This window comes from Agrilus planipennis, unplaced genomic scaffold (assembly GCF_000699045.2).
Source record: "Agrilus planipennis isolate EAB-ADULT unplaced genomic scaffold, Apla_2.0 scaffold19, whole genome shotgun sequence".
Taxonomy (NCBI): domain Eukaryota; kingdom Metazoa; phylum Arthropoda; class Insecta; order Coleoptera; family Buprestidae; genus Agrilus; species Agrilus planipennis.
This window is the reverse complement of record NW_020438954.1, coordinates 539,891-555,150: the sequence shown is the minus strand read 5'-3', so window position 1 is coordinate 555,150 and position 15,260 is coordinate 539,891. Positions and strand designations below refer to the sequence as shown.

Sequence of the window (15,260 nt, the reverse complement as noted above, 5' to 3'; positions counted from 1 at the left end):
AATCACTTTTTTGAAGGTTTGTCTAAAGTGCAAACTGAAAAAGTTAATAAATAAATTAAAATTAATTTGTCCCCGTCGGGAAAAACTACATTTGTAGTACTTTATGTTAACGCTGCCTCTGAGACTGTTATTTCTTAAAACAATTTTGCTGCAAGTCGTAAATATAAATAAGTAATTATTTTTGAAATTTTATTGCAATTTAGGTATTGCATTTATGTTTTCTTAAATAAAACATATCGGAAATATTGTTAAGAAAGGTAATATAGACTTCGAATTGAATAGAACGCATTTCGAAAAAATTTAACGAATTTAGCAGTTGTGAACGCATAATATCCGTTTCACAAAGTAATTATAACAAATCACAGGTTTTCATCAAACTCTGCTTCATCAGATGTCAACTCGAAATAGATGTTTTTCGTTCAGGTAAAATACAATTTACACGATAGCAGTGATAATATTATATATTTATAAAATTAAGGCTACCCGTATTGATTAAAATTAATTAATTTGATACTGTAATTAGTGCCGTATGTTGTGGATTTACTATAAAACGTTTTTATAATAAATCGAATTATAAGAACAAAAGTACTAATTTTACAAAATTTATTCAAAACGATGTCGTTTGACCAGTTAGGCCATTGCTAAACGATATAGAGTTGTATTGGTACTCTTCAAGAAATTAGAACGAATTACTGACTAAAATAATTAATGTTTATATTTTAAAACTGTTTTTAAAACTTTTTTTAAAGAGTTGTGTCGCATCTGACGACTCTACACCTGTTGACCAATTTATTGGTGGTGTCAAGGGGTACAAAAATTGGTCTATTGCCAGGAAATGTGATACCAGAACATTACAATTTGGAAATAAAAACGAATTTGGCAGATGATGAAAAGAATAAGTTCACTTTTGAAGGATGTGTTGAAATACTGGCAAGTTTTAAATTTTGCATTATTGATTCTACTTGCTTACAATATTATAATACAGTTGGTTGCTTCTAACAGGTTTAACTTCTTTTAAAATGACTCCTATTGTATATAGAGGGTGCAACAGAAATAGGTAAAAAATTGCAATAAATTAAAACCCGAAGCCGGTCCTGGACGTGAATTGGCAACATATATGAGGGTGTCTACCGAATAGCATAGTGTGATAAAAACTACATGGATGGAATATGTAAACATTGTGCCGATTGTCAAACGTCTCAGATAAACATAAATAATTTAGTACTACACATAATGCTGGAACTAAATAAATTAAATAATTGCATTGCAGGCAGCACTATCCAAATGTACTTACATAAAAGAAAGAAAAAATGTAAGCTACTTAAACATAACTCGGTAAATAAGTATAATTTGGATAATTGTAACTTTATTAAGGTAAATTTCCACACCATCATTAAGCATTGCTACGGCGCATTAATCATCAGTTGAGTGCAGCGTTGCGGGCCGTATTTCTTTACCAGGGCCGGAATTGAATTTACCTATACTTTCAACTATTTAATTTTCATGTTTTACAGTGCTCCGGCACCCTATTTCTGTTACACCCTGTATTCACCAGATGGGAAACTAACCAAATCTACTTCATCAAACTCTCTCTCTCTCTGTAAATATTAAATAAGAGGGATAGAGATCTATTAACACGTTCGATTTTTGGTCACAGTATTCCCAGACCTAGGGGATTTAGAATGTGCTTGGGAAATGGGGAATTTTATTTAATTTATAATATAATTTAATTTTTGTGCCAACTGAATTTTTGTTGTTTAAAGATTACTTGCACTTGAATTTTATTTGTTTAAACATCCTTTTTTGGTCATAAAAATCTCCGAGCAACACGGAACTTTGTTGCAAGAAACTTAAATATTTCTTTAAAAAAACGAGGGTCTGAATAATTTTGGTTAATAATAAATCCAATTTTGTAGGTGCAATGCTTGAAACCGACAGATACTATAGTTCTCAACGTGCTTGAACTAACGATTTTAGACAGTATCAATATCACCGGATACGAAGATAGTGCACATGACACCTGTGTAAAGAAATGGTCTTTAGAAAAGAAAAATGAAACTCTAAATGTTACATTATGTGATTCTTTACGGGCAGGTTTCCACTATAACATCAGCATAGAATTTGTGGGAAATATTACCAACAAACTGGTAGGATATTATAGAAGCAGTTACTTCGATAACAAGTCGAACCAAACGCAATGGTTGGCTGTGACGCATTTTGAACCAACGCATGCCAGAAGAGCATTCCCATGTTTTGATGAACCAAGTTTTAAAGCTACATTCCAAATAAGTATTGGAAGAATGGAGAAATACACTTCCATAAGTAACGAAGTTGTTGAGAAAACTGAACCTATGTAAGAGTTCATTAAAATAATATATTTGTAGCTTCTTTGAAGACTAACCAGCTCATAAAAAATGTGTTCCTGTTTTGCAATAGTTAGAAACCCTTTTACTTTTTGTTTTAAGGAAGGATAGTAAAGGTTGGTTTTGGGATAGATATCGGAAAAGTGTAAAAATGTCAACATACATGGTAGCTTACGTTGTGTCTGACTTTAAATTTACCACAGCCAAACCAATTTCTGGGAATTCTGTGACATTCAGAGTTTGGTGTAGAGAGGATGCAATTAATCAGGTAAAATAAAAATTAACTTCGACTTTCTTTAAAACTTTCTCACCTAAACACGATTCCCACAATTGTCACTTTTTCCACATTTAATGTCAAATATTCGTGAAGAGTATGTCCTATTTACTACACATAATTCAAACTGTCTGATCAGTATTCTGGAATATTAAAAGGGTTAGGATAGCACCACAACGTAGGAGATGTAAAAAGTATGCACCAAAACTAACCCAGTATATGATTGAAAACAGCTATCAGTTCTGCAGTCGCGTTAGTTTAATGCAGTTCGTTATCGTAAGCGAAACACGTATACCTATTTGTTACCTTCGCAACATCTGATACGTGGACGAGTCAATTGTACGTAACGATTAGTAATAATCTGCAGTCGTTAGCGTTCGATTGGTTCGAGCAGTTGGAGTTTTCAGTAAGGTCATTACCCTCAGGTTTATGTATATGTCTGAGTGGTGCGAGATGGCCCATTCTACTTCTTTTTCACGTACCTCTTTCTCTCTTAATTTTCCTGAAGTACTGACCAGACGTAGTATATAATGTCCGTAAAATCATTGATATAACAACGAAAATAGGGATCGCAGATAATTAGTTTCAATGGTGGCCCAATAACTCAAAATGCTGAACAAGATTTTTCTATATTAAAAAATGCTCCTAAAGGCACAGCTCTAAGACGACTTGTCCATGCAACTCGTCGGTAGTTAAGCCAACACCACATAAAATTCATCCCAAGGTAAAAATCAGAATTGTCTTTGTTACAGCTAACAAAGCAAAGATAATTGATAAGTAACCGCATCCTACATATACTCCGTACATAAATATACACGAGCATGCATAAATTGATACCACAATACAAATATTTCTTATATTGATATGCAGACTAAATTTGCAAGTGAAATGGGACCAAAAATGCTAGCAACCTTTGAAGAATATCTGAACGTTTCACTTCCTATTCCAAAACAAGACATGGTAGCTATACCGGATTTGAAGGTTGACGCTATGGGAAATTGGGGATTAATAACTTGTAGAGAAAATTTGCTGCTGATCGATCGGAAATCGTCTTCATTTTTTGATCAGCTAGCTGCTGCAAGAGTAGTTGGTAACAAAATAGCTCATCAATGGTTTGGAAATTTAGTCACCATGAAGTGGTGGTCGGATTTGTGGCTGAAAGAAGGCTTTTCAACTTACATGGGAGCTGCACTGGTTCAAAATGTTTATCCTCAAGTAGATTCATTTGACGAATCGACACTGAGCAATATGCGGTCGGTATTTTCTTTCGACGGTCTACAGGATTCACATCCGGTAAATATATCCACATTTTTAGAGGGTTATTGAGATTGCGTTCCTTTTGAGGCATCGCACGTCAGTTACTGTAACCAAAAACATTGTTTAAATTAACACATTCTGTATATAAATACACATTTAATTTTTTTCATGCAGCCATGTTTCGCTTTTTATCACGCATCATATTTTGTTATTAAAGATCTCTCAACCGGTTAGAACAACCGGCGAAATAGATGCAATGTTTGACACGATATCGTATAAAAAGGGATCATCGATTTTGTTTACCGCTATCGACATTTTGGGGGAAGAAGCGGGAACAGTGGGACTGACTAACTATTTGTTAAAACACATGTACGACAATGTCGAACAGGACGATCTCTTTGAATCATTGACACATGCAGGTCACACGATGGGCGTACTTGAAGACGATTTGGATTTCAAGACCATACTGGATACGTGGACGCTTCAAGCAGGGTACCCTGTTGTAACAGTTAACAGAAATTACAAAGACAATTCACTACGTGTCACTCAGGTTAGTTTACGAACATTGAGCATTATCTATCGTCACCATCATCATAATGTCGTCAGTCCTAAGACTGGTTGGACACGCACCTCCACTCTTTCTTATCCTGAGCTCAACTTCGCATTTCCCTAAAACTAGAACAGCCCACATCCCTAACTATTTGCGAAGAGTAATCTAATCTAGGTCTACCTCTACCCCTCCTAACTCCTGTTTCTGTCTCTAATATGTCTCTGACTAGACCTTCATGCCTGAGAAGGTGTCCTACTAACCTATCTCGCCTATTTCTTATTGACTTCCATAGAGTCCTCTGTCTTCCGATTCTTTCTAATATCTCTTCATTTATAACCTTCTCTATCCACGGTATCCTCATCATTCGCCTGTAACACCACATTTCGAACGCTTCTTACTTTTTCTTTTCCGTAGCGCCCACTAGCCATGTATCGCACCCATACAGCGCCGTGCTTCAAACATACACCTTTAACAACTTTTTCGAATTTCTAAATTAATCGTTCGCGAGCATAGATGTGACTTGTTTTTATTGAAGGCGACTCGACCCTTCGCTATCCTCTGTTTTATACCCCTACTATTCATTCCGTCCTGACTTATCTGACTTCCTAGATACCGAAAATCAGCCAGTTCTCCTAATTTTCGTCTCCTATCTTTATATTTGCTCTTTCCCTATTTTTGCTTCTCTTGCATACCAATATTTTTGTTTTACTTTTATTTATTTTCATACGGTACTGTTTTGTCAATACCGCTTCCATTTTATCTAAAGCTATCTCTAACTCTTCCTTGCTAGATGCTAATAGTGCCATATCATCTGCTAATCCAAGCATTCTAATCGTTTTGTACTGTCTTTAATGATGTCGATCGCGTCTTCGATGTATAGATTAAAAAGTAGCGGGGTCAGTCTGTCTGACTCTCTTCCTAATATTTACTTCTCTACGTTGCAGCCCCAGCTCTATAACTGCCTGTTGCTCCTTATACAAACCAAGCATCACTCTTCTATCTTTCTGACTCATCCTTACATCTTTAAGTATATTTAAGATCTTGTTTCCATTGTATTATTCTAAAGTCTCCACTCTAGAAGTCTCCAGCTTCTGGTCAACGAACTTCACTAATGCCTACTAGTCTAATTCTAATCTATCCATCTCAATTTTTAAATTTTCCAATTTCCCTACTTCCTTCATTGTCCTAACATTCCACGCTCCGACTTGTCAAATATTGCACCTACCCCTATTGCACTTATTGATGACATCCCCCGAGATAGTCCCCGCCCAGACATCCGAGTGAGGGACTAGTTTACGTTCTAAGTTCTTTATCCCAGAGGACGCCATCATTTTTGTTTGGTGTGTTCTACTTGTCATGTGTGTGTCATACCGATCTTCGTGATCTCTACCACCCTGAGTACTGAAAGAGCTGCTACCCTCTTTCAGGGACTTGTCTTAGTTTGGTTTCTCTTTAAGAACCACCCCGTTACAGCTGAACCAATGGCACAGCTCCCTAAATCATCGAAACCCGCAATCTACCTATCCACCCACTCTCTAGCTTGTACAAAACTTTCGTCAAGATTCGAGTCCCGTTGGATCAGAAAAGTGTGGAACGCTTCACAATTTTGCATTATCTATAAAATTAATTAAGAGATTGTACCTCGTACCTCATTTTAGAGGCGATACTACCAGAATCCCGACGCACCTCACAATAATGGATGTTGGTGGATACCACTGAGTTATACAAATAAACAGGAACTAAATTTTACAAATACGCATCCAAAAGCATGGCAGACATGTCCAAAATCTGAAACAATTATAAATAATGTCGCTAAGAAGGATGACTGGATTTTAATAAATTTGAGGGGAACAGGCTTGTACAGGGTAAATTACGACGACAAAAGCTGGGAGATGCTGATATCTGAATTACTTAGTGATACATACAGGGTTGTACCCGTCATGAACAGAGCCCAACTGATTGAAGATTCTGCGAGCTTAGCAGCCGTGTCAATAATAAGCTACAAATATTTTTTTCGACTTTTACACTACTTGAAAAAAGAAATGCGATATCTTCCTTGGAAAGCAGCAGACGAACGCATTCATTATTTACACGTTATGCTGCGTTACACTTCAATATATCCTTCTTTTCAAGTAAGTGAAAGTATTTTAATATCTATCGTTTACAACGACGCACCGGTTAATACGTCAAATATAAGGGGTAACTTATTCTACTTACGACGAACCCTATTCATTGATGGACGATGTACATGTTTTTTCCTGAGTGTTCATAATTTCTCAATCATTAGGCAAATCTTTTTAATAACAAACTAGTTTATCAAAAGTATGTCAAGATAATCATGCTCATGGAAGATCATTGGATTTTCGGATTTAAAGGCAATGTGCAATCTAAAATAAATTTCGTGTTTCTGCGTAGTTTTTTTTGGTGAAAGTCAGTCTCCCCTTTGATTATATCAGATAGCTAAACGTAAGGGTAACAAAGCTTTAATCATTAACTATAACACAATAATTTAGATATTGTGTGAAAAATTTCTTTGTACTTGAACAAAAAGTTGTAGAAGTTCGTGAGGCACATATTAGAGGAAATAACAAAAAAAATGAAAACCAAAAAACTAGACCGAAAAAATACGGAAAACATAAGACTTGTGGCTTTAATCGGTTCACTCTGCTGCAAATATGATGTGGGAGATTGTAGAGATAAGGCGACTTTGGAGGCATACATTAAAAATCCCAATTCTAGATGGTCGTAAGTATGTTGTTTTTATTAATTAGCAATGATTCAAAGTGAATATTGTATATAAAGAAAATTATGAGTGCTGCCAGCACAGGGCAAAGTATTAGCAATTTCTTATGCTGAAGTGTACGATGTGTTGCATACTTATTTAGAAACAATTCCTTTGAATTTAATTTTTTAAACAATTTTTCTTCACAAAAGTTTCTAGCTCACAGTGACTGATAGGGAGGAAGAACATATAAAAGTTAAAATTTATATGTTCGTTAAAAGCTACCAAACCGAATGATCTATTTTAAATATTATATAGTGGGTCATTCCGGAACTATTATCTATAGCTAAAACGGCTGGTAAAAAATTCTTAATTATTTTTTAGTGTCCTAGTTTGACTGATTATTTATTGGGATCAATTTTGGTAAACTGAAAAGTTTAAAATCGCGATCTATCCATCGGGTTTGGTTAATTACTAATTACTAAACAATATTCTTCTTTACTTGTGCTATAAGACTTTCCGTCATGCCCGATTTCTAGATTGTAGGTCCACGGGAAGAAAGGGTTTGATGAACAGTCTTTGTACTTTAGATCAGTTGGAGCCTTCCTTACCATTCTTTTGGGCTTTCACATTTTATGTTTTCCTATTTTCTAGTAATGTTCCCAAATATATGCATCACGTGGTTTTGTGTTATGGTATACAAAAAGGCAATGAAACAGAGTGGAACTTGTTATGGCAAAGATATAAAAAGTCGAACACGCCCACCGAAAAGCATCTAATACTAAAATCGTTGGGTTGCACCAAGATTGTCCCATTATTGCAACGTTACTTGGAGTGGACTCTTAACGATAAAAGTGGTATAAGAAAACATGATCGACTAACAGTATTCACAGCAGTTGCCCAAAATGACGTAGGATATCATTATGCCGAACAATTCCTTCTAAATTACATTGAAGAAATATATGAAAGGTAAAGTTATATAATGAAAGTAATGATAAATAATCGCCAGGTTCATACATTATTAATTTCAAATCACTTTTTTCGATTTTTCATTTACCCACTACAAACTACCTCAAATTAATGAGGGAATAATTGTTGCTGGCTTTACGCACCAATGTTATTTCATTGCCCTGTGTATTAATAAGCATTGTAAGCCAAAGGTCCCGGGTTCGATTCCCGGCGGGGGTGTGACAACAGCAACAATTTTCCCTCATTAATTTGAGGTAGTTTGTAGCGGGTAAATAAAAAATCGAAAAAATGATTTCAAATTAATATTACATATTAATCCACTGTTAGGTAACTAACAATGTCATAGGTTCATACATGCTTATACAGATAATACCCGACTGAGTTCAAACTTTCTTTACATTTTTTTTTTTAATTGATACACATTAACTTAACGTCAACAATAATTAATGTAGGTACAGTAGTCCGAGAAGAAAGGTACATCAATTTTAAAATATACCCGATCTGAGGTAATCCACCTGTTTCATCTCCGTTTCCCTTTTATTTAAAATATCCATGGAAATATTTAGTCCTGAGTCTCACCCAATAAGTCAAGGATAGATCAAATGTAGGAACTGCGCGAGTTGTAGGTACTCGGAAACAGCGGACGAAGTTGCTGCGCAATATAACTGTGCGCATTTCACTTGACGCATGCGCAAGTAGCTTTCGTTTACGATTTGACTAGGAGCCTAGATTCAATTGGCTATCAATACTACGCACGCGCAGTGTGTCTATTAAAGTGTAACTCAACGGCTTGAGAAAGATCAGTTGATGTAGAGACGCATCCATGGTCTCCATCTTGTGGTGGTAATGTCTAAACATTACCCTATTTAAACTGCAGAAGATTAGATAAATTGTATCTATAAAAAGTTAAAATGATAAATCTAACAACACTTTTTATTGTTTTCAGAATGAAGCCTAACATTAATGAACTATCGGCCTATCTGTTAGTTATTGCTGAACAAATTACCACCGGTCCAGGACTCGACAGGGTAAGAAAAGCCTCTTTAATACACAGGGCAGTCGGAAAGTAAATGTGAAAAGGATAAATGAGGCACCTGGTTTAAAATTTTTATAAATTAATCAGCTTACATTTTTACAGCTCAAATATTTAACCAAGAAATATAGCAAGATTTCCGAATTAAAAGGTGGACTTCAACGAGCCCTCGAAACCGCAACGATTAACATCCGATGGCATACATTATTTTTCAATAATATCGAAAACTATTTCGAAATTGGCAAATAAATAAGAATTATGAATTTTGAAAATCATCTTAGTCTCTTGTTATGTTTTTTTGCTTATTATTAAATATGTTTAATTTCACTATATGATTGCATGTAATATACTGTCACATCAAAGTTACAAAAAATGAATTAAAGAAGATTTATTATTGGAAGTAGTCAGTATCAATCTATTGGTTTAGGTAATAGCAACTTCGTAAGTGTTGTCTTCTCCTAACGTAACTATAATCCTATGCGTATCCATCAAACTACACACCTAAGTAGGTGACATATTATCCAACTAGTTTACAATATAGCCACAAGTACATAGATTTACGTTTACCTGAAAATAAAACCTGCTTTTCTAAGTATTGTCCTATATTATATGAAACGATCGCTGAAGGTACCTGTTTGAACGAATTATGTCAAATTTTTCAAACGAATGATGTCCTTCTTTTATAATTTCATGTAAATGTCCCTGCGTTTTTCTCTTTCCCTAATGTATAATTAAAAAATTAAAAAAATACATTTTGATATTAAACTTATATTAATTTCGATTAAATTTGTTATTTTTTGAAACGTTTTTCCTAACAATAAACGATTAATTATTATTGACCTATAATAATAATCTTGGTACTGCAAAATTTGTACTTTCTTAATTGAAACATCTCTTGAAACATTGTTTAGAAGAATAATAGGCATTTAATCTACCCATTAATAGACTTTAAACGAAATTAAAAGGAGGTAGAATATAAGCATTTGGAAATGAATCCAATAGTTGTGGAGACGTTAAACGCGATTCACAGAATAATTAAAACAAGTCATAAGTGTTTTGCCAAAACCTGCCTCATCAGATGCCTTCTCGAAGTAGATGTGTCTCGTACAGGTAAAATGCAATTTACACGAAAGTAGTGATAAGATTATCAAATATCGTAGATTTATAAAATAGAGTATATCGATATTGATTGAAATCTATAACTTAATACTATACTATAATTTTACAAACCAAAGTTTCGGCTGTTAGACCATTATCAAAAGATACAGAATTGTACCTACTACGAACGATATATCGTCAAGAGTAATGTCTGTGAAATTATTCCCCGAGCTGATGAGAACTAATAAGTTGATAATTGCGCTCCATGTGTTTAAAATTGAAAGTTCTTTATTCCCAAAATGTTTTTAGAACCGTAATCCAATTTACTACCTTAAATCCAGTAGTATTATTTTTATTAACATCCAAAATTTTTAATAAACTAATATGTAATACAATTAGTACCTAAGTATGTACAGAATTCTCTTGATGATCAATTTCCGTAAATATAATGTATATGAATTTATGGTTCCTTTCGGTTGGTTATAATAAAATATAAGAAAACTAATGAAAGTACTAATAATAATCTTTGTGATACTAATACCTTTGTGACATAATTTAACATTTTTAAAGAATTGTGTCGTGCCTGACAACTCTATGCCTGTTTGCCAATTTACTAGTGACGACAAGGGGTAGAAAAGTTTTTTTACCAAGAAATGTGGTACCAGAACATTACAATTTGGAAATAATAACGCATTTAGCAGATGATGAAAGCAAGAAATTCACTTTTGAAGGAAAAGAGAATATACTGGCAAGTTTTGTCTTTAGTATTTTACTAATTTTTACAAAAACTTAAACCAGCACAAGTAGCAGATACTTTTAAACACTTCTATTGTGGAATCATGGTTACGAAACTGAAATCTAACGTTTAATTAAAATGAAAAAACTAAATGTATCTTTATAAAAATCCTTTACACCTAATCGTGCATTTGAATAATCCATTTTTATAGATAAATTGCACAGAAATAACAGAAACCATAATAGTTCAATCAGTGGAAATAACGATTGAAGAAATAACAATCGAACACAAAGAAGAACAAAATGTCGGTGTAAAACAGTGGCTCTTAGATAAGAAAAGTGAAACTCTGATTATCAAATTAGATACTTCTTTAACGGCAGGCTCTCGCTATAATCTTGGCATAAAATTTTCCGGAAATATTAACGACGAACTGTTAGGATATTATAGAAGCAGTTACGTCGATAGCAGAACGAACCAAACGCGATGGTTGGCTGTGACGCAATTTGAACCAACGTCTGCCAGAAGGGCATTCCCATGTTTTGATGAACCAAGTTTTAAAGCTACATTCCAAATAAGTATTGGAAGAATGGAGAAATACACTTCTATAAGTAACGCACCGCTTGAGAAAACTGAACCTATGTAAATAAATTTCGACAACTTTTAAACATGTTATAAGAAATACGTTCCTGTCTTACGGTAAATAGGAACCCACTTATTCTTTTTTTTTTAAGGAACGATAGGAAAGGTTGGTTTTGGGATAGATTCGGAAAAACTGTAAAAATGTCAACATACCTGGTAGCTTACGTTGTGTCTGACTTTAAATTTACTACAGCCACCCCAATTCACAACACCACAATCAGAGTCTGGTCAAGAGAGGATGCAATCAATCAGGTAAAATAAAACTTTATTTACATATATGTCCGGAAGGATAATTTAATCTTTTCACTTTCTTGAAAGTGATTTTCATATTTTTCATGCTTTCCACCTTTGAGGTTAAATACATATATCTAGAGGGCTTGTCATAAATAATTTCAAATGAACCTTGTAATGGTCCCTCAGTAAAAATTTGGCTCACCGTTTAATGTCCCTCTTAAAGCCAAATAAAGCAAAGATAATTGATAAATAGTGTTGCAAGAGAACTCTGTTTCCGCAATCGCGGAAGTTCCGCATGCATTTTCACATCCGCTTCTGCATCTGGTTTCGGAAGTAAATTTCAAGTTAAAAGTGCTATTTTGAAGCCAGAAAAAGTTCTATTTGGGATTATTTTGTTGATATAAACGATGCAAGTGCTAAATGCAAAGTTCGTAAAAAAATATTCGCGAAAAGTGTGTACGACCACTGCACTAAAGAGTCGCCTAAAATCACTACACTTCCGCAAAAGTTTACTATTTACTTCTATTTCCGTTATGACATATCCGTTGCATTGCTATTAACAAAGTATCTTCATACTCATGGTATAATATGAATAAATTGGACTATCCAACTTATATACATACTAGCGACCCGCCCCAGCTTCGCAAGGGTGCAATGCTGATACTTAATATACTATAGAATGTCTTTATATACAACTTTTACAGCTTTTTTGTCATTAGATAATACAAACCGGCCCCCCGGCCGGTACCGTCGCAACCGCATGTCCCTGCATTTTAAATCTGTAATATCTTCGAAAATATTCATTTAAATTACATGCTGTAAAGAGCCATATTGATCTATATTAAATGCACAATGTATTTAAAAGTACTTAATTGGATAAGGATTAATGCTGTATTGTTTAAAATCACTTCATAAATAAGCCATTATTTCTCATAAAAAGTAAACGATAAAAAATGGTTATTGTGGGTAATCTTTAAGAGATAGACATATACCATCGCGGACTTTTTTGTAGACCTTTTTAAAATGTACAATATTATGGTACATTATTTTGATCTATCTCGTACGGTTTAGCCAGCGTTTACAATGTTTATTTACGACATCACATTAGAAACCTCTAAAATTATCAGTGTTTCTCTACTATATTATGCATGTATTATACATATAAACCTTCCTTTTGAATCACTCTATCAATTAAAAAAAACCGCATCAAAATCCGTTGCGTAGTTTTAAAGATCTAAACATACATAGCGGCAGACAGCGGGAAGCGACTTTGTTTTATACTATATATAGTGATAGTGATGTTCATCTATTATGTGTTATATTGTGTGTAAATTGATATCAGAATACAAACATTTCTTTTTTTTTTTTTTTGATATATAGACTGCATTTCCAGGACAAATTGGGGCAACAGTGTTAGCATCATTTGAAGATTTTTTAAACGTTTCATTTCCATTTCCAAAACAAGACATGATAGCTATACCAGATTTCAAAGCTGGCGCTATGGAAAACTGGGGATTGATAACCTTCAGAGAAAGTTTGCTGCTATTCGATTCGAACTTTTCTTCACTTTCTAATAAAATGGCCATTGCGACGATTGTTGCTCACGAAATGGCGCACCAATGGTTTGGAAATTTAGTTACCATAAAATGGTGGTCGGATCTGTGGCTGAATGAAGGTTTCGCTACTTACATGGCAAGCGCTGTAATCAATCATATTTATCCTGAATGGAATTTATTTGATGAAATGACAGTGGTCAATATGCAATCGGTATATTCAGTCGATTCACTACGAGGTTCACACCCGGTAAGTGTTCACATACTTCAAATATTAATGTGAAAATTCATTTTCCATTTATATACCAACTCTAAACTACCTCAAGTCAATGAAGGAAAATTTGTTGTGTCGCCGGGAAACGATCCCCGGACCTTTGGCTTTACACACCTGTGATCTGACCACTAAGCTACGACAGATGTTAACAGTAATAACGACAAACCGTACTCAAAAGTGACAGATCTGTCGAACTAATGTAATTATATTAATACTATATATAAGAAACACTTAGATAATTAATAGTCGTTAATATATCAAATATTAATGGAAAATTCATTTGGATATCACTAGGAATTTGAGTGTAATGAATTCGAAATCTGATGAATAATCGATTTTCGGCCTGAAATCAATAACTTCCCAATTTTTATAGCGGAGTCAAAAAGTAATCTGGTGCCCAGGGCGGCATTAACGGAAAATCCGGCCCTGATTTATAGCAACCATAAATTACCTGAAGTTAATAAAGAAAAATTAATTTTCATATTAATATTTGCTATTAACAACCACTATTAAAAATGTCAAAGTGTTTCATATTTATGATATTTACTTTAGTAGTCGTTTCACAACCGTCACTGTTTACATTTTTCATCGATGTAGTTGCTTATTTGTTATCGTTATTTCTCTATGAATTTTTTTTACAATATTTTTGTCTCTTAACCAAGCTACTTTACTCACTATTGCACCTAATTAATCCCCCCCCTCAATGCTTGCTACTTACTTACTTACACCCTGTATTGTTTTTAAATTGTATTTCATAAAGGTATTTCATTTTTGTCAGAGAACTAACTTATGGTATTAATTTACCGGTAATTTACCACAACGAACTTTACTAAGAAGTTTGATCGCTTATCATGTGGGTATTATCAACTAAATTGATTTATTGAAGGCGGTTTTCAGGGTTTTTACAAAATTTGCAAGGTATGAGGGCCAAGAATTCGATTTTACCTGGTCTCATTTTTGAGAAAAACTGGGAGGCCTGTTTTCATTCGTTAATAGAATAATTCTAAATTAACTAAGACCAATTTCGGTAAATGTCTAGATGATGGCCCCCACCCCCGAAGGGGTGGGGTGGGATCGAAAGAGGAGGTCTCCCCTACCACTCTACCATAAAAAGTTCATGGCGGTCTCACCCCCATAAAAGGTTATAGGGGTTAGATGGGGGTCGGGTAGGGGGGATCGAAAGAGGGTAGTCACCTGAGTAAACCCCATAAACAATTTGCGGCGGTCTCACCCCACATAAAAAGTTGATTATTTTGTCAATTTTCATACACTGTAATTCAAATAAAATTCAATAAAAAAAATATTTTCAAGCGGGTGGAGGTGGGGGATGGAAAGAGGGTGGTCACTTGAACAAAACCCGATAACCTAACCTAACCTACCCTATTGATAAAGATATTTAAATAATGTTTTATATAACAATATTTGTATGTATTTTTCCATTAGTTCCATTGAATATTGTTTAAAAATGACTATATAAATATTTACATGCCTAGAAATGTATAAAAATTGGCATATTTATTAACTTTGAACCCCTATAACTTTTTATGGGGGTGAGACC

General features: G+C 34.2%; 2 protein-coding genes across 2 annotated transcripts in view; both read left to right on the top strand.

Annotated features, from left to right (window-relative positions):
- Positions 1–253: 253 nt before the first annotated feature.
- Positions 254–9,864, top strand: LOC108743793 (aminopeptidase N-like). The gene is made up of 11 exons (XM_018479389.1): positions 254–423; positions 750–930; positions 1,917–2,353; positions 2,466–2,631; positions 3,508–3,930; positions 4,112–4,444; positions 6,103–6,576; positions 7,002–7,189; positions 7,821–8,135; positions 9,082–9,163; positions 9,274–9,864. The coding sequence occupies exons 1-11, from the start codon at positions 392–394 to the stop codon at positions 9,415–9,417; spliced, it is 2,775 nt and encodes a 924-aa protein (XP_018334891.1). The 5' UTR covers positions 254–391; the 3' UTR covers positions 9,418–9,864.
- A 288-nt stretch (positions 9,865–10,152) lies between these two features.
- Positions 10,153–15,260, top strand: part of LOC108742982 — a 16,251-nt gene continuing 11,143 nt past the window's right edge. The window contains exons 1-5 of the mRNA XM_025974895.1: positions 10,153–10,278; positions 10,837–11,014; positions 11,214–11,641; positions 11,734–11,893; positions 13,256–13,678. Coding sequence (XP_025830680.1) covers positions 10,247–10,278; positions 10,837–11,014; positions 11,214–11,641; positions 11,734–11,893; positions 13,256–13,678 — 1,221 coding nt within the window. The 5' untranslated portion in view covers positions 10,153–10,246. The remainder of the gene's footprint in view (positions 10,279–10,836; positions 11,015–11,213; positions 11,642–11,733; positions 11,894–13,255; positions 13,679–15,260) is intronic.

Excerpts from the sequence above, each read along its gene's own strand:
- LOC108743793 (XM_018479389.1), top strand. The coding sequence starts at position 392 with ATGTCAACTCGAAATAGATGTTTTTCGTTCAG. Across the intron at positions 424-749 it reads AATAGATGTTTTTCGTTCAG|AGTTGTGTCGCATCTGACGA; the intron begins GTAAAATACAAT and ends CTTTTTTTAAAG. Across the intron at positions 4,445-6,102 it reads ATTCACTACGTGTCACTCAG|AGGCGATACTACCAGAATCC; the intron begins GTTAGTTTACGA and ends ACCTCATTTTAG.